This window comes from Xenopus tropicalis, chromosome 3 (assembly GCF_000004195.4).
Source record: "Xenopus tropicalis strain Nigerian chromosome 3, UCB_Xtro_10.0, whole genome shotgun sequence".
NCBI lineage: Eukaryota > Metazoa > Chordata > Amphibia > Anura > Pipidae > Xenopus > Xenopus tropicalis.
This window is the reverse complement of record NC_030679.2, coordinates 27,125,869-27,146,457: the sequence shown is the minus strand read 5'-3', so window position 1 is coordinate 27,146,457 and position 20,589 is coordinate 27,125,869. Positions and strand designations below refer to the sequence as shown.

Below are 20,589 nucleotides of genomic sequence, written 5' to 3'. Positions count from 1 at the left end.
CTTTCAGGTGGTACAATGGTGCCTGATGAAAAATAACTGGTCAATATCTCTCTAGTCATTTCACCAGTTATGAGGTGGTTTGTATTTTGGATACATGATAGGGCTACACACATACTGGCTTTGTCTGGCCAAATTACAGGTAATTCAGTTGAATGGCTCTAAATTGTTTCTCAGTTTTTTCTCCAAATAGTAAAAGCAACATGGGTTCACATTGAGAAACGTATGCTATGCAGCGCCGGATTTATCTTCCTGGCGCCCATAGGCCACGCCCCCCGAACACGCATGCGCGAACTCACAGACACCACCACAACCCCCCTCCTCGCTCATGTGCATGCACATACATTTAAAGTCCCATACAAAGCTGTGGGGAGAGGTCCCCATTGCTCCATATGGGTGCAAAATGTCAAAATATTGTTACATTTCTGCCGCCCTAGGCCCGGGCCTTGGTGGCCTCTCCACAGTTCCAGGCCTGATGCTGTGCCTAATTTGGACTACAGATGTATGCAAAAACAAGTATTCTCAAATGAACATTTTGCTAGCATGGGACCTGTTATCCAGAAGGCTTGAGACCTGCCATTTTTTGGATATTGTTTTGCCTCAAATAAGAATTCATTATATCTTAGTTGGGATCAACTAGATGAATTACAAGGTACTCTTTTTTTTATTACAGAGAAAAAAATTAAATTATTTTTAAAAATTTGAATTGTATGATTAATATGGAGTCCATGGGAGATGGCCTTTCCCATAATTTGGAGCTTTCTAGGAAACAGGTTTCCAGTTAATGGATCCCATACCAGTATTAGAATGGAAAACAGTGTTTTTAGGTTATAGATATTGAAATAGGTTAAAAAAAATCTCACCTGATATGATGATTTTACAATTATTCCTTGCTGTGACATGGTTTCTTCAGTTTGTGAAGACTGAGCTCCATTTGGAGTGAAGACTATTAAATCATTCTTTCCCTGAAGTGAATTTGAGTAGAACTTATATTGGCTTTGAGAATACACCCAGCTACCTACTGTGTTTGAGCAGATCTTGTAATTATCTCTCAGTTGATTGACCTCATCTCTGTATTTTTGCCATCGTAAAACAGTGAAGGTGATAAGTGTAATGAGAAAAATACTGGAAATTGAGCAAATAGCTACAACTAAGTAGATATTTGCATCAGAAAAGTCTTCATTCATTCCTCTTGGAGTATGATGAACTATCTGGGTGTCTTCACCAGAATCCTTAAAGGAGATAATGATCTGAGTTAGTGCTGTCATTGCAGGTTCTCCATGGTCCTCAGCCACCACAAACAGTCTGAACTCATCTCCCTCTGCTTCTGTTATGGGTCGAGTCACTCTTATTTCTCCAGTATTTTTAGAAATTGCTAACAGGGAATTTCCTGCTGCATTTTTAAACGTATAAGACATCCATGCATTGTATCCAGAATCCAAATCGACAGCATTAACCTTAGTTACCAGGTGACCTGGTTGTGCTGACTTGGGAGCTGTTACTGATATTGCTGATGCTCTGTTAGAATTGGCTGATGTAAACACTGGCGCATTGTCATTTACATCTATAATAAAAATATTTAATGTCAAATTTGAGCTCAGAGGAGGAAGTCCTGCATCTGTGGCTTTAATATGGCATTGGAAATATGAAACTTGTTCATGGTCGAATGATAACAATGAAAACAGGTTTCCATTTTCTGGGTTGATGGAGATGTAGGAGGACATGGGAATTCCCTCTATAAAACTCTCACTTAAGGAGTATGTTATGAAGGAATTCTGGGCAGTATCTGAATCAGAGGCAGATACTGTGTAGATATGAGAACCTGGTGGATTGTTCTCCTTGATAAAAATTGTGTGAACTGATTGTTGAAATAGGGGGGCATTGTCATTCACATCACTGACTTCAACATTGATTGTCATTGAAGATGAAAGGGCAGGGGAGCCTTCATCCTTAGCAGTAATCACAACTTGATATTCTGATTTGTTTTCTCGGTCTAAAGGTCCATTAACTAGGAGAGAAAAATCCCCAGTGAATGCAGGGTGTATTTTAAATGGAGTGGGTGGTGAGCTGTAGCAGTTGACTCTCCCATTGACCCCAGAGTCTCGATCATGGATGCTAATAATTGCAACAATGGTTCCTTGGGTTGCATCTTCAGGAACAGGCAAAGAAAGAGAAGTTACAGACATCTCAGGAGCATTGTCATTTAGGTCTATAACTGTCACTACAAGTTGGCAGTGTCCAGTCAAGAGGGGTTCACCATTATCAAAAGCATCAATATAGATTTCATAGGTATTAGTCTTTTCATAGTCAAGTTCACCTTTTACCCATAGTTCTCCTGTGTGCTTGTCTAGACTAAATATTGACAACACTTCTTCAGGAACCAGTTTACTGAATCCATATGTTATTTCCCTATTTTTCCCCTGATCCAAATCAGTTGCATTCAACTTTGCCACTAAGGTTCCTTTAGGAGCATTTTCAACCACACTGCTTTGATAAATCAATTGATTAAATACAGGCGGATTATCATTCACATCCTCAACATTGATAATAAGTTGTGTAGATCCACTTAGTTTGGGTTTTCCACCATCAAAAGCTGTGAGAGTCAAATTGTGCAAGCTTATTTTTTCTCTGTCAAGTGATTTTTTCAGAACAAGCTGTATAGCTTTAATCTGGTGAATAAATTTTGGTAGTTCCAGAATAAAATAATCATTTGCATTGAGTTCATAGTTTGTAATAGAATTTGTTCCAATATCAGCATCAACTGCTCCCTCTAGTGGAAATCGTGTCCCTGGCAGCCTTGATTCTGGCACAGAAATAGAATATTGACTGGAAGGGAACACTGGATAATTATCATTTATATCCTCTATCTCCACATCCACACGGTGCATTTGAACAGGTTTATCAACAATAACTTGAATGGATACAATACAAAGAGGTAAATCTGAACACAGCTCTTCTCTGTCTATTGCATGTTTAACAAATAAAATGCCATTTTGCAGATTTACCTGAAAATATTCCTTCTGGTTCCTAGAAATGATCCTCAGCAATCTTGAATTAATCTCACTGATATCCAGACCCAGATCCTGTGCAATCCTTCCAACAAAGGTTCCGTGTTTGGATTCCTCAGGGATGCTGTAATGAAGCTGACAGAGGACTCGATCCCAAGCCATAAGCATTAAGGAAAAATAAACAGCCTGGATTATCAGCAGTCTATTTCTTCTGAAGGTAGGCATCTCCTGAACATAGAAGGTGATTGATGTTTCATGTATTTCAACAAGCATCCAAAATGTCTTGAATTATGAAAAGATTAAAAAAGGAAGCATCTACAATTTTCAACAAGACCAGCAACAAAATGGCTAATTCAGATGAAAAAAAAAATCCAATTGGCTGGCTTCTCAGAGATAAAGAAGGTAAATACTGACATCTTGTGTTGGAAAGTGATGTTGCATAAAATTCTTTCTTACTTTCTGGAATTATTTTGTAATATAAACATGTAATATAGTAGTTATTATTAGTATTAGTATTAAATAACAATAAGAAAGAGATTTAGAATTATTAAAATGTGTTAATATCTCATATAATATTTCTGTCTGGATTGTAGGTTTGTCCATCTATTGTAATCTGCAGTGTTTCCTTTTACCATGAAAAATGGAAATTTTGCCATTTGCTATTTTGCAGGAATGGTATATTACTACAAAAATAAAAGTATTAGAAAGGTAATGACACTTTTTGTTCTCATTAAGGAAAAGCTGTGCTTAACTGTACCCCATATAGTTTAAAATGGATCTATAAGCACATTGTATTTTGCAAGTATTTTTAGAAATGATACAGCAAATGTTTTTACCTCTCAGTCTTTCCAAACTGTTAAACACCACATTTACAGTAAAATTGTTATAATGAAAAGAAGAATAGTGTTCAGCTTGAATTTGGGTATTTTACATGCATGCAACCATACACAGATGTACAGGATGTAAATAATGTATTCTTACAGTGTTGAACTGGGGTTATGGGGGCCACCAGAGAATCTCTCCACAGGGGCCCGCCAAACACAGTGTAGTGCTTAAAATTGTAGGCCCCTCCCCCTTCAGAACTCCCTTTAGCGGTAATTACCTAGATAGGTCAGTATGTTCACTACATAAAATGGTCACTCCTTATTGGAGGCAAAAAATGTTTAAATTATTTTTTAAGTCTAGATTCTAGATTACAGGTCCCATATTTTTACTACATAAACTTTATGAATTTTAAATTGCATTAAATTTAATAAGCTAGTAATTCATTCATTAACTAATAATTCAGTAATTTAATTAATCAACTAATTATTAATTTTGACAATTGCATAACATTTATTTAGTCAACCATTAGATCTTTCATTGTATGCACCCATACAATTATGGCCACTTTAACAAAAATGGCCCCTGTACTGCTGCATCCATCCCCATCCCATCCCCCACCAAAAGAAGTGTGCTCACTAGTGATGAGTGAATCTGTTTTTTTACATTTTGACGCGCACACAACAATTTGAAATTCGCCGCAAATCCATGCCTTCACTCATCACTAGTGATCACTGGTTGCAGTTTCAAACTGCCTTTAAAACTTCAAACAGGCCTTGTTGCTTGAGCCCCAAATCCAGTGCTGCCAGAAGACACACTTGAGTGTAGCTGGTCAGTCCATGTTCGTTCGCACCTTTGCGCTCCACTCCCTGGCTCCTAACATGTGAAGGACCTGAACAAAGACACTGCTGTGCTGACAGCTGACATAAGTCTCAGCGCAGCAGACAATGGGATGCAACGCCAAAGCCTCACTGTATGTGAATTAGGGGGGTAGGTAAACTTAGGGTCCTATTGATAGGGGTGGCAAAAAGAGGCCAGGGCCCACAAGAACTGGGGCCCATTGGGAATTTTCCCAGTGTCCTGGTGGGCCAGTTCAACTCTGTATTTTCACTTACTTTCCATAATACAAAAAAGCAGTCAGTTACCTGTCATGGTGTTCCAGTAACCCCACATTAAGCCACTTCAGCTATACTTAAAAGAACTTCTGTACAAACCTTTGTTTTACAAATAATCTTTTTAATTTTTGCTGAAAATGCCAAATGACATATGAAACTATAACAATGCCTCAGTACTTATGACCCGCAGTATATGACATTGCTGCCATTTCAGCCAAATGTTTAGCCAAAAGATTTTTTAGCTTTACAAATCATTTTTAAGTGCCCCGCACACAAATCTGTAGAGTCCTGAAAACTTCACACATTGTTGGGATCAGGGCACGTTTTGCCTATTTAATTGATATGGGAGAATTTATGGAAAATGTCAGGGAAACAGGGTTTCAGGGTCTGCTTGTGTATGTGACTGCTCTAAAGTATTGCTGTGAGTACTATATACATCTACCCTTTGTAAGGAATAGGATGATCCAGGGTCCAGGGTTCTTCATTCATACTGCCTATCAAAACTGTTCTATTTCATCAAATACTACAAATGAGATGCATCACTGTATGACCTGCATCACTGTCTATTAAGATATATATATATATATATAGATATACTGTATCTAGTACAATTAAGTCTAAAGCAACTGGACTTTATGAGGTTTTTCCTTGACCACTTATCCAAGTGACTTCATCGCTCATCCGAGCGGCTTCTTCATTTCAACCAAGTGGAAGGGAATTCCCCAGCATAAAAGTCCTTAAGGGCAACACGGTTGCAGACATCCAATCACAATGGTTCCATTGCACGTAATCAGTTAGGTGTTGGATGAAACTCATAGATGTGCTCCAGTCACAATGGTACGATGATTGTCAGGTATCAGGTGCTGTTTGTTTTGTCTTCCCAATGTATAGATAAGTGGACTCTTCACTACACTAAACAGCATAGACCACATTACTTGTTATGTGCTTTGGTGTTGGGTTTATGATCAACATCAGTTTAATGAGATAAAGTGAGTTGGTATGTCATAATAGTAGTATAACTTAATGTAATGTGCTACTAAAACCTAAAATACAAAATGCTCTTTCTGCTTTAGGGAGGTACCAGTTTAAACCAGTTTATGTAAATGTAAAGTCAAAATTTAAAAACATGGTTGTTTTGAATGATTCTATGATGATTTTTCTATAAAAAATTTCCCAATGAGGAAACTTGCAATGAAAATCTGTTCTTCACCACAGAATATTAATGGAAAAACTATTCAAAAGTGTATAAAAATACATCACAAATCAATCTATATAGTAAATACTGATAGGATTTTACTAACTTTCAAAGTAGTTTTGTATTTTGATATCAACAACAATCTTCTATAATTTTGCTAATGAAAGATTTTCATACAGACAGTATTTTTCAATGATTGTTTTATTTGTTCTATGCACCTTGTCTTCTCATATGGATATTTCACTTTTCAACTCTACGGATTTTTCTTAAATTACAATGAAGGAAGTCTGGCCAATATTAGAGATTGATACTTTGAAGATATAAAAGCCTGGTGAGCTGTTCTCCTTAATAAATATTGTATAAATTGGCTATTAAAATTGAGGAGCATGGTTATAACCATCCCTGACATCAACAATGTTTGTCTTTTAAATGCTAAGCACTGGTGAGCCTTCATCTTTAGCATCTCGGTCTAATGGTGCATTTACTATCACAGAAAAGTAATTCATAAATGCAGGGAATATTTTGAACAGCATTGGTTCAGAGATGTTACAGTTGACTTTTCAGTTTTCCCAAAATCCTCATGAATACTAATAATGGCAACAATGGTTCCTGCTTTGGCATCTTCAGGAATAGGCACAGACAGAGATGTCATCTCATCTCAGGTCATTGGCATCTATAATAGATACTAAATCTTTGCAGTGTCCTGTTAAAGGCAGCACTCCACTATTCACTGCATTAACTTGAATTTCATACATATTGTTTTTTTCAAAATCTATTTCACCTTCAACTTGGATTTTCCCTGTATAACTGCCCAAGCTAAATAATGACAATGTTTGTATTGCTACTAGTTTACTAATTAATATCACATACTGTATCTTGGCTTTTACCCTCATCTAAATGGGTAGAACTCAGTTTAAACACTAAGGACTTTTTAAAAGAATTGTAATATTTTGAGGCACATTTGCTAAAATCCATTTTTTTCTGGCCTTGAAAGTCGTATAAACTCGACATGGTATAAATCTGAATTAAACTCAATCATTGCTGTATTTATAAAATGTCACGATAATGCTTGAATCATTCAAACGAAAATTAAAGTTTACATTCAAAAATCCCGAATTTTTTGAGTTGAAAGCATTGTTAAAACTCGAAAAATTACACGAACATTTATTTCAATGAATCCCCTTTATTTTTACCAAACAGGAATTGCTCCAGCAGCCATTTTAGAAGCAATGGCACTCTTGGAAAACAATAATGTGTTTAAGTTTCACTTTAAACTGGGTGAAACTGAAAACAATGTGGGGATTAACTTGTCCTTGAAGGACAGGCTGTCACTGACTATTCTATTCCTCTACTATTCTAAGCCTCCATAGGACTCAATGGTACGTGACAGATCAAACCTGCCGAATTTTTATTTTACAAAAATAGTTAACTAAACATTAATAAATCAGGAATGATGGAAGTTATTTTCGAAAAACTTATTTTCTGGGAATAATAATGAAAAAAACGAGTTGTGGTAAAAACCCGAAAAAAAAAAACCGACTTTATCTCATAATTGCTAAGTAAATATGCCCCTAAATTTTGAGATGTTGTCATTTGTATCTTCAAATTATAAGTTGAGCAGTTTTGATTAGTGATGAGCAAATCTGTCCTGTTTTGCTTCACCATAAAATTTGCGAAACAACAAAAGAATTTGCGAAAAATACAGGAAACACATTTGTTGCCAGACTTTTTTGTCATCGGTGGCTTTTTTATGCAACTGTGCCCAATTTTTACGTGACCATGCCCAATTTGATGTAACCACGTTGTTTTTGACGCGTGACTTATTTTTCCACTGGAAATTTTCATGGCGAAATGCGGAAGTTTTCTGCGAATCCATGCCTGGCAAAAAAATTCACTCATCACTAGTTTTGATTACTGTTAAAGTATAAACTAATGGGTTCATAATTATAATAGTTATGGAAGCAGATGCTCAGCTTTATTTTGACATTTATAGGATTATTTAGCAAAATTTGAATTTGTGAATTTTAAAATTTGCGATTTTTTTTTTTCAGTTAGAATATATGCAATTTTTTTTTACCAAACTCAATTTGTTGCTTATTTATTTAAAAATTTTTTAAATAAAAAACTCAATGGAATAAAACCATAAATAAAAATCAATGCATCCAATTCACATAATTTTCAGTCTACTAATTCTCTAAAAAATTCAAAACATTTGAAAAAGCTCAAATTGAAATAACAAATCGCTTACATTTTGCCTAGGATAACTCCCATAAACTTGCAAGTTTGTATATGCTAAAGTTTTGCATAAAGAAACTGTAACACCACAGTCTAAAAGTGTTTTAAAATAATTAAAATATAATGTACTGTTGCCCTGCACTGGATAAAATGGTGTGTTTGCTACAGAAATGCTACTATAGTTTATATAGTTAAGCTGCTGTGTAACCATGGCGGCAGCCATTCAAGCCAAAATGGAGAAAAATCACAGGTTACATAGCAGACAACAGAAAAGCTCTGTAGAATATAATGAGACTTTATCTGTTATCTGCTATGTAACCTGGGCCTTTTCTCCTTTTAATGGTTGCCCCCACAGCTACACAGCAGCTTTGTTAATATAAACTATAGTAGTCTTTCTGAGGTAAACACACCAGTTTTACCAATGCAGTTCAACATCGCATTATACTGTAATTATTTTTATGCACTTTTTTTTGTGTTACTGTTCCTTTAACGTTTTCAAATTTATTTTTATGAATATCAAACATTTGAGTAGCAGAAGCCCTAATTCAAATTTATGAGTTTTTTATAAAAAAAAATTATTTATTTTATATGTTTTTTTAATGATCTGCCTTCCTATTTTTCTATAAATTATATGTGGTTGTTACGGTCGCTGACCCATACAGAAAATGCCATAGACCATGCACCACCTGGTGGTGAATTTGGTATTTTTTTTCTGTGTTATCTGAAAGAGACTTAAAGCATCATGGTAAAGGAACTTTTCACTATAAGCTATATTGCTCCAGGCAATCCCTTCCCTTTTCATTTATTACCACATTATGGCTTAGGCACAGAGAGCAAGGAGTACTTATTAAAATAAGAGACCCACTGAAAGAAAGACTGGATCCCATTGTTCAAAATATCACTGAACAGTTTGCAAAATGCAAATGTTTAAAACATGTTTTATTTCTCAAAATAAAAACCAAGAAGAACAGGGCACTCCGATATATGAAAAATAAACATGCATAGGAAATACAAAAATGTATGTATTACTTATGCATGTTCTCCTGATGAAGTTCACCTTGATGGGGTTGAAAGTGTTGGGTATCTTTCTTTTTGATATGTAAAATAAAACAAGCATTCTTTTTCATATTTTGGAGTGTCCTGTTATTCTTGCTTTTTATTTCTTACATTATAAGGACTTACAGGTAGCCCCCAATAGTAAGCACCCTATATTTATTACTTTGATATTTTGGTGTGCCAACCACTCACTTGTGCATTAAAATATGAATCTCAGAAATTGATGTTCCTCTTAAACTTGCCAAATGTGTATCTGATGTGTAGAAATAATATTTATGTGCCAAAAAAGGAATACAACATTTGTTATATTACAACCCCACCACTATTTATAAAATCATTTGCTTTTCCTGTAAGGTGATGAGATGAGAAAGGTGCCAATTTTTTTAATCACAAAATTGAACCTACTATTTGTACAGCCATATATTTAATAACTTTATAACATAGAACACACACAGAATCAATTTGAGAAGAGTTTATGTTAAAGGAGAAGGAAAGTCATTTTGGTATGTTACTGCCAATAGATTCGCCACATTAGTGCCACCTAGAACTCTATATTTATTCTGCAGAAAGCATTACCATACCTGAGTAAAGAGCCCTAGAAGCTTTCTCTGTTTGTTTAAGGTTGCAGCTGCCATTTTAAGTAGCTTCCTGTTACAATTCTAGCCATTATAGCTCAGATCACATATTACTAAGCGAGGGGGGAGGGAGTTCTTAGCATTCTTGTGGGAGGGGGGAGCAGGAAAGAGGAGAGAACTGGGCAGACTCTAGCCCCCTGAATGAAGGATTTTTCTGAGAGAGGAAGTCAGATACAGCTTTTCTGTGAGTGCTTATGGCTGTATTTACATAGACCTTTCTGATAAAGCTTACTTAGGTATTACCTTTCCTTCTCCATTAAATGTATGTATGTATGTATTTTAAATAGGCACATTTTTACATTTTTGGGGGGATTACAGATAAACATCACACCAATACATACACAACGATCAACAATATGATAAAATATTTTAAAATGTTAAGTGAAACAGTTATTAATAAACTGCGTATGATTAGGCTATTTACCCAAATGTATTAGAAGTGTCTGGTAACATTAACTGGTGTAACTAACAATCTTGTCTATGAAAATTTTCATTCATCCAGGTCATGGTATATCTAGTATAAATAAATTTAAAGCAACTGGACTTGTTTGGTAATCATTGAAGACGTTTCACTACTCATCCGAGCAGCTTCTTGAACTGAAGAAGCTGCTCGGATGAGTAGTGAAACGTCTTCAATGATTACCAAACAAGTCCAGTTGCTTTACATTTATTTATACTAGATATAACTAACAATCTTGTGTCAGATGTCTTCTGGAAAGACATGTCTTTTTTCAACCTAATTTACAATGGTTCTACATAGTTAGTATATTTAAATTAAGATTTTTGTAAATCTAGTTAAAAAATATGTTTCTCAAAGGTAGTGAAACAATACAAGGCAAAAACTAGCCAACAATTTAAACTTTATCCAACCTTGCTAGTGATCACTGAAACAGTGAAACATTTGTATGAATATACAATATTAAAAATCTCACAAATGACAAACCTTAAGATATTTAATAATGGCTTAGATATCTAATGGAAAGTATAATCAATAAGTAGTCAAAAAAATAGATGATTGTTTTAATTCTTTATATCCAATTAATTCTCCCTTCTGTACAGATTTTTTTCAACAGGGACCTGTATGCAACTAAAGAAATTCATCTTGCCTTTTCTTGATCGCCTCACTTAACCTCCATGATAAGTTTATGAATAGAGTGAAATCTTCTGCAAGTTTATAAAATATTGAGAAATAAATACAATAATACTGTAAATTGGTTTAAATCAGGATATCACTTGTTACATATCTTAAAATTTAATGGGGTTAGAGAACAGACAACACAAAGGGGCACATTTACTAAGCAATTTACTAATTTGTTTTTGATTTTTTCTTACTTCTAGATAATTTTGAGACTTATGAATGGGTTTTCACCAGAACTCGATTTTTTCGTTCCCCAAAATTGTTTTCGAAAATAACTCCCATAATTTGTGATTTATTAATGTTTAACTTTTTTTGTAAAAAAAATATGACAGGTTTGATCTGTCGAGTAACATTGAGTCCTATGGAGGCTTACAAGTCGATTTTATGTGACTTTCAAGGCCAGAAAAAAACAAATTTTAGTAAATGTACCCCTAATAGTTCTGCCAGGCAGAGGTAAAGGATTAAAGTACTAAAAAGGAAGGAACAAACCAATATCAGAAAAGTTACAGAAAATTTAGAGATCTTAAAATGTATGCTATAATGTTATATTTTGCACTTTTGCAAGCCCAATATAAAATAAAGTTTAAAAAAAATGATGATAAATTAGGTAAATGAATGTTGCTTTTGAATGTAAACATGTAATATATAAAAATGGCTGGAAATGAATGTTTTTTCAATTGTACAATTTCCTGCATATTTTAGAAGACAACTAAAGTTCATTTTTATTACCTATGTCTGTGTCAAGGTTGCCTACAATATAAATACACTATACTGCAGACAATCGTTTCATAACTGAAAAAAGCTTAGCGCCAGACTTTGCAAATTGTAGTCTTATTGATAGAAGCTCAGATTAACTTTTGTATAATCATTAAACTAGTCATTTACTTTAACCACATTGCCTCATAAAGTGATTTACTAAAGCAACTGCTTAACTTCCAACTGCAGAGAAAACAGTGGATTGTTATTGGACACTTTGAGACTAGTCCGGACATAAATCAAAGAATGCAAAAGTGTAGAATGCAAGTGTGAATACTTGAAAAGATTATAAATATTCCTCAACCCTTAAATCAATAACAACAGCAAATGTTAATGTTTATAGTCATTAAAATGAACATACCTAGATTGTAAGCTCTACGGGGCAGGGACCTCCATCCTCTTGTCTCTTTGACTCTTAACTTATTGCAACTGTATCTTGTATTTATTTGTATTTATTGTTATACTTTGTATTTATTTTTTTATTTTAATAACCCCATGTTTGTATTAATTTATTCTACTGTGCAGTGCTGCATACACAAGTAGTGCTTTATAAATAAAGATATACTTACATACATACATACATACATACCTATTAAACACAATGCTAGGCTTAAGAAGTCTATTATGCATAAAAACAAAACAGACATTTTGTCTACAGAGCTCCACCTATACTTTCTTTGCTAATAATAAAGAAGGAAAAAACTGGTATATGTCATGGAAGGCCCTCAGTTATCAGATATGGCTGTCCAATCTGGGAAAGTTCTGCAAAAAGCACTGCAAAAAGGTACTTGAGGCAAATATGACCTAATGCTTTGTTTACCTGTAAATCCTTCCAGTAGACACAATGACATCCATTCAGATTAGAAGAAAGGTCCAACTGAAACAGTGAGAGCTGTGATGTGTGCTGTGCTATCAGTATATCAAAGGTTGTTGATGTTACTTCCACCTCCTTGATCTTTTTTTCTCATTAAAACAATTAGATGCTTACGTAGAATAATCTACATAGAATAATCTTTGGCATTATCTTACTGCCTTATGATATTAGTAGAATTTTCAAATTCTCTCAGGTCTCCTTTGTCTTGTTTTGAAATCTTAAGGATCCACCAAATCCAGGATCTGGTTTAGGATTGCCAAATTCTAGCAAGCACATTTTGCAGGATTGAAAGCGATCAATTGACTTTTATCTGAACATTTCAAATCAGGTGACTTGAAAGCTCTGGACTAATGATTGATTGAGATAATTTTTTAAAATAGTTTCTTATATTTCAAAAAGCAAAATTAGGTTTCATCTTTGGTTTGGTATTCAGAAAAATCTTTTTTGGAAGATTAGGTATGTGACCAAATCCCTAAATTATGGATTCCAATGACTGTTCCCAGTCTGTTTGCCACTGAGTGTTTTTCCAGACATTATTTGGTTAGTACTTTGATCCTTCTTCAATTAATTGTTATTCAATAATGTCCATTTTATACTTCTTTGTGTAGCTGACATCATCAAGTATTTTGGTTAGTGGCATCTTTCCTTTAGGTGTCTTCTGTGCATTTGCTTGCTGTCATTTTGTGTTTCCATTCATGGCTGAAATTCATTTCAGATATCTCATGGAACACATGCATTGCTTTCCCATCTTCAGGTGTCTGCTTAACAGATATTGGTCCTTGTCCTGCCTGGCAGCAATCTTCAATTCAAAATTAATTTCCTTTAAAAGTTTTTTTAGCCTTTTTAATATTTGGCTTCTTTTTGTCTTTTTTAACTGTGTTCTGCTAAGCACTTTGTCATTTTTTTTTTTGCTGTTCATTATCTGAATAAAAGAAGGTATAGTTACATAGTTTCATAGGGTTGAAAAAAGTCCATCAAGTTCAACCCATCCAAGTAAACCCAGCACAAACAACCTATACTTACCAATCTATACACTCACATACATAAACTATATATATATATATATATATATATATATATATATATACAAACATTAAAACTAACTGTAGATATTAGTTTCACAATAGCCTTGGATATGCTTGGATATGCTTGTTCAAGAACTCATCCAGGCCCCTCTTAAAGACATTAACAGAATCTGCCATTACAACATCACTAGGAAGGGCATTCCACAGCCTCACTGCCCTCACCATGAAAAACCACCTACACTGCTTCAAATGGAAGCTCCATTCCTCTAATCTAAAAAGGTGGCCTCTGGTGCGTTAATTGTTTTATGTGAAAAAAGAACACCCCCTATCTGCCTATACTTGTCCAGAGTAATCATGTCCCCTTGCAAGTACCTCTTTTCCTGAGAAAACAACCCCAACCGTGACAGTCATAGCTTAAATCTTCCATCCCCTTTACCTGTTTAGTTGCACGTCTCTGCACTCTCTCCAGCTCATTAATATCCTTCTTAAGGACTGGAGCCCAAAACTGCACTGCATACTCAAGGTGAGGCCTTACCAGGGACCTATAAAGAGGCTAAATAATGTTTTCATTATGCCCTTTTTTATGCCCTTTTTTATGCAAGCCAGCACTTTATTTGTTTTAGTAGCCACAGAATGACAGGAATTAGACAACTTGTTATCTACAAAAACCCCTAGATCCTTCTCCATTAAGGATCCCCCTAACAAACTACCATTCAGTAGATAGCTTGCATTTACATTATTTCTACCAAAATGCATAACTTTGCACTTGTCCACATTGAACCTCGTTTTCCAGTTTGCTGCCCAGTTTTCCAGTTTTGTCAAATCGCTCTGCAAAGCGGCAGCATCCTGCATGGAACTTAGTTTTGCATAATTTTGTGTCATCAGCAAAGATAGAAACAGCACTCTCTATGCCCACCTCCAGGTTATTAATAAATAAGTTAAAAAGCAAAGGACCAAGGACTGACCCCTGCGGTACTCCACTAACAACACTGGTCCAATTAGAAAATGCTCCATTTATCCCCACTCTTTGTAATCTATCCTTCAGTCAGTTCTCTATCCAATTACAAATATTATGTTCTAGGCCAATATTTCTCAATTTTATCATTTACACTTTTGCAAACACTTTTGCAAAGTCCAAGTAGATGACATCAACTGCCGTTCCAGCATTGAGGTTCCTGCTCACCTCCTCATAAAAGGCGACTAAATTAGTCTGGCAAGATCTGTTACGCATAAAATTATGCTGGCACAAATTTATAGTATTGTGAACTGCAATGTATTCATGTACCCTATCCCTTATTACCCCTTCCAAAAGCTTTCCTACTACTGATGTCAGACTAACAGGCCTATAGTTTTCAGGTATGTTCCTATTAAGTCTATTTTAGATCAATTTTAAAATATCCTTTTAGCTAGTCATTAGTGATGAGCGAATTTTTTCTCCAGGCATGGATTCACAGCAAATTTACGCATTTCATTTGATGAATCGTTTTGCGAAACGCCTGCGAAAATTCGGTTCAGAATAGTTTGTTGCACGCCAAAAAAAGGCACGGTCACGTCAAATTGGGCACAGTCGTCAAAATGGGCACGGGGGCATCGAAAAAATAAAAAAGATGTGGGTGTCAAAAAAGTCATGTGACAAACACATTTCGCAGATTTTTCAATTTTTTTGGCACAGCGAAACGGGACAGATTCGCTAATCACTACTAGTCATAGTAGTCTCTTTATATTCTTTATTCATGATATCAGCAAGCAAGTGGCTTCAAACTGACCTGCATAAACATCAGCTTCATTTAGGGTGTAAATGGGGTGGTGACCCACTGGGGAGCTTAAAAAAGTGGGGAAGAATAGCCATTTGCTCTTATAAATACACCTGTAAGTTTAGCTTGTGGGGTCAAATTTGGGGTGAATATGTATTTGCTGTCCTAGATATGCTAGGAACTATGGAACGGATAAATAAACAATGGTTTCTAAAATAAGTTAGCTACCTGTGTGTGTTTACTCCACATTTTGTCATTGGCAGATTGTTTCTCTTAATGGGAGCAAAAATGTGTTTTAATTTTACCGTATTGCGTTAATTCTTGTGCAGAAATAATACTAACGCATGATTCACAAACACTTAGACGAGCTAAATATCACATTAGTCTATGCGAAAATTAACACCTACTTGGGGCAGGCGGTAATTATAGAAAAGTACAGTTAATGAGCTTTTGGCAACACAATATGGACTTTGCAGTGGAATATATTCAAGTCTGTGTTGGCCCTAGAGTGATGTAGCCTCCAGTTTGCAGGGAAATGGTAATTTTCAAAAAAAGTAGTTTTACAAAAGTAATGGTGTGTATGGCTAATATGGCGGGCGTGCGATAAGTAGCACGCTGCGTTAATTACTGCGCGTTGCATCAAATACCGCGCCAAAATAGTCTTCGCGACTTAAGTAACACAAACAGCATTGTGTCTAAATTAACGCAAATATCCTTTTAGTGAATCGTGGGTTAAGACGCGAAAAATAAGACGCAATAAAATTTTTAACGCATGCTATAAATAGCGCTCGTTTTAACGCACTTTAGTGAATCAACCCATCTAATAGTTTAGATTTCTATCTTTTTTTTCGATTGTTTGATTTTTTTGGTGGGGATTTTTCTAGCTAAGTAGTTTAAAAATAACATAGAAACAAGTCCAAGGGGAAAATGACTTACATTGCAAGTTTTAAATGAACATGCCTTTTAATATAGTTTATCTATATGACCTATATTAACAAGTACAATTTGTATGTATATAATATATAAGGGAAAACTTACACACTTATTTATAGTCACAAATCCCTGTCAGCACCTCTGTTTCCTTACTCACCATATTATGGTAGGAGCTGCATGATGGTCCCTAAAAAGCTTGTGAGGCACAAGGATATTTTTCACAAGGGACTTCACACAGAACATTTGTGGTAAGACAAAGCAGGGAAATGTTTTCAAGTAAGTTAAAAAAAAAAATTATATATATATATAATCTTTTGATTTTTTATTTCATGCTTACCAGGATCATTATATATGAAAATATACAGTAAATGGATTTAGTCATAATCTCATTATTTTTTCTTGTTTATTAGGTCATTTTTTTTCCTTATCCTACTTAAGCAACCAAAAGAAATCATCTGTCTTCCAACTAGTTTTAATTTAGTTTGCTTTAGTTGGTATAGTTGAAGGTTTCCTTCTATCGCAATCCTTTCAGTCTATGCTTAACAAAAATAAGAGGAGTTTGCAAACCTTCCACTCAGAGCTAGTTCCTCCAAATCCAGGGAAATTATATCAAGGTGGGTGTTCACTTCTATTATATTGCATATAATAGCTGATGTCTGCATCTGTAAAGAAGTTAGGGTTAATGTATTAACAGGTTCACAAAATGACACCAGTGCAGTTACCAAAAGAAACTAATCAACAATTTTGCCCAGACTTCTACATATTAGAAAGTTAAAGCAAAGATATGATTGGTTGTTATGGGTAAAGGCACTGGTGTACTTTAGTGCCACTGTTAGTGAATTAGCCTATTATGTCTTAATTCTTAATTCTGATGTTGAAATCCAAAAGCAAAATAATAACAGAAATAAAATAAAGGCTGTAACAGTTCATGTAACTGTGCCTCTATAGTGCATTATAGACATCCCATATACTGTATACACACACTCCACTGATACAAAAGACAGATATCAAGAGATTAAAACCATTTTGTTTATGAATTACAATATCTAAAAAGGATATTATGTTGTCTGTAAAATGCAGAAGTTTGATATTAAAATTGTTGATGATTCACAATTATTCTAAAATCCTTTTAGAAGTTAATTTAAAGGAGAAAGAAGGTCATTTTGGCATTTTACTGGCAATAGATTTGCCACATTAGTGCCACCTAGAACACTATATTAATTCTGCAAGATAGAGTAAAGAGCCCTAGAAACATTCTCTGTTTGTTTAAGATAGCAGCTGCCATTTTAGCTTGGTCTTCATAGCTTCCTGCTGTAGCTCTAGTCGTTATAGCTCAGATTACACATTCCTAAGGGGATGGAGTGAGTTTTATGAATTCTTATGGGAGGGTGGAGCAGGAGAAGGGAGAGAGGATTCAACTGGGCAGACTCTGGCCCCGGGAATGATGATTTTTCTGAGAGAGGAAGTCAGACACCCGAACAACATGTTTACAAAAAAGGACACACGAAATGCTGTGTTTCTTTTGATAGAGGACTTTGCAGCTTTCCTAAATACTTATGGCTGTATTTATATAGACCTTTCTGATAAAGCTTAATTAGATTTTACCTTTCCTTCTCCTTTAATATAAATCTGTAATGAATATAAAATGTAGGAATTTATATTCTGGAGTTACAAGTACATAAGCCCTTTTTTGCTTCATGAATTTACAAACACACATTTATATTACTGTAATTGAATACATTAGTTATTCACCTTCAAATACACTTGAAAGTTTTTCCAGCAAAAACTGCAAATTTGAAATTAAGCTTTTGGAAACTCAAATATTCAAAGCTTAGTAAGTTCAAAAATACAGATGCACAAAGGTATGAAACATACCACGGTCCTCAGCGCTTTAGATAAAGTTCCAGTGAAGTACTGTGATTGCTGTGATACTGCTGCTCCTCTTACGAATATAACCCCTTTGACAGAGGGCGATGAAGTCATGCTCAACAGTAGGAGACCAGGTTAGATGTAGGCAAATCCCCAGTTCAAACGGAAAGAGGAAAAAACGCCAAATAGTGTAAAAACATTTAATATAAAATTACTGCTAAAAATAAAACTACTTACAGACTGTAGAAAGTAACCAGGCAAATAAAACTCAACACGTTTCGCGTACCGCGGTACGCTTCATCAGGAGTGAGATGTAGCTGAGTCCTTTGGTGACTCTTTATATAGTGTGATAAACGTAGGAAAGATGTCATACACATGTGCACAAAAACCTTGTTGTCTGCTAACTATGACGTCACAGACTGTGCGTCTGTGTTGACCGAGACATACTCAGTAAGGAAGATATACATTCATGAAGCACATCCCAAAACCACAATATTGCTCAGAAGTAAATGTTGAATAAAAATAGACATTGCAACAATAGATAGATGCAATAAACAAATAAGAAAAACGTGTAGTGTTTGCTAATACTTACATAGCGCATAGAGCGCTGTTATACACAATGTGGGTGCAGAGGAGATGTGCCGTATATCTTTACTACTTGCATTAGCGAGTGGGAGTGCTGATCTTTCGGCACATTCTCCTGAAAGAATGTGCTGTAGCCCTATGCTGCTCGCATTTGCGAGTAAAACCGCTGATCTCCGTGTTCATGCGTAGCCGAGGTGTCGGCTCGAGATGGCAGAGGTTATCAGGAAGGCATGGTGAAGAGAGTACGTCGCCTAGGCAACGAATGTAAACATGAACACGTGTATGGGGAAATAGCCTATGTGTCTGTGTATGACAGCACTTAAAGTGAAATTCGTGAGAAGGGGGTGAAACACCTAAATGAGTGGTAAAGGTACAATGTGGGGACAATAAAGGAAAATGATGCTGGGGAATAAATATATACATAGAATGAAATAACAATAAATAAATATATTATATGCTGAATAAAAGTAGTATTTGATTTTACTGCATTCAAGTTTTTAATGTTTTTAAAAGATCGAGGTTTTGAGTTTCACTTTTATTTATTAGTATTTTTTAATTTGAAAAAATAAACTTTGGAAAAATCTGCCTCTAAAACATTGAAAGTCTCTGGATAGGAGCTTGTAAAATCCACAAGAACACAAAGTTGGAAATAAAAGAATGGTGAAGGAAAGCAGGAAAAGGAAAATTCTGAGATCTGTATAGAATCCATTATCCAGAATGCTCGGGACCAAGGGTCTTTCTGTAATTTGGATCTCCATATCTTATGATAAAACATTAATTAAAACCAATAGGATTATTATTGCATCCAATAAGCATTAATTCTATCTTAGTTGGGATCAAGTACAAGCTACAGTTTTATTACTACAGAGAAAAGGGAAATCAATTTTAAAAATCAGAATAATTTGATTAAAATGGAGTCTATGGGAGTCTTCTGGATAATGGGTTTCCCATACCTGTACTAACTAAACAAACACAATGATATGTTCACATTTATAAAATCTATAATAGGGGCTTCTAAAGAATGAATATTTGATAATAAATGAATAATAATTCACCCCAAAAAAGTGCACTTATATTAAGTAAGGAGATAGTAAATAGACCATTGCTGGCCATCTCTGGACCTAATCCTGTACTTGGGCTTCTAAAGAATGAATAATTGTAATAAATGAATAAAAAGTCACCCCAAAAAAGAGCACTTATATTAAGTAAGGATGTACTAAATAGACCATTGCTGGCCATCTCTGGACCTAATACTGTCCATGGCCTTCTAAAGAATAAATAATTGAAATAATTGAATAAAAAGTCACCCCAAAAAAAGCACTTATATTAAGTAAGGACGTAGAAAATAGACCATTGCTAGCCATCTCTGGGCCTAATCCTGTGCATGGTCTCTCAACCAATTGACTATATGTGTAAATTCTATCTGAATTAATATAGAGTGAAGGACTAGCATTCTTAGAAAGCACTGAAATACTTCATGAAAGCGCAGAGGGACTGTGGAGCCAAATAAGGGGTTAATTCACTTACCCATTCGGCGGGAAAGAACAGCCTCCTCACTCACCCCCTCCCCTTTTGCCTGTCAGCTCCCATGC

At 35.1% G+C, this 20,589-nt stretch overlaps 1 protein-coding gene across 1 annotated transcript in view; it reads right to left on the bottom strand.

Annotated features, from left to right (window-relative positions):
* Positions 1-3,341, bottom strand: part of pcdhac2 (protocadherin alpha subfamily C, 2) — a 116,872-nt gene extending 113,531 nt beyond the window's left edge. The window contains exon 1 of the mRNA XM_031898746.1: positions 861-3,341. Within this exon, the coding sequence (XP_031754606.1) occupies positions 861-3,278 (2,418 nt within the window). The 5' untranslated portion in view covers positions 3,279-3,341. The remainder of the gene's footprint in view (positions 1-860) is intronic.
* Positions 3,342-20,589: the final 17,248 nt, after the last annotated feature.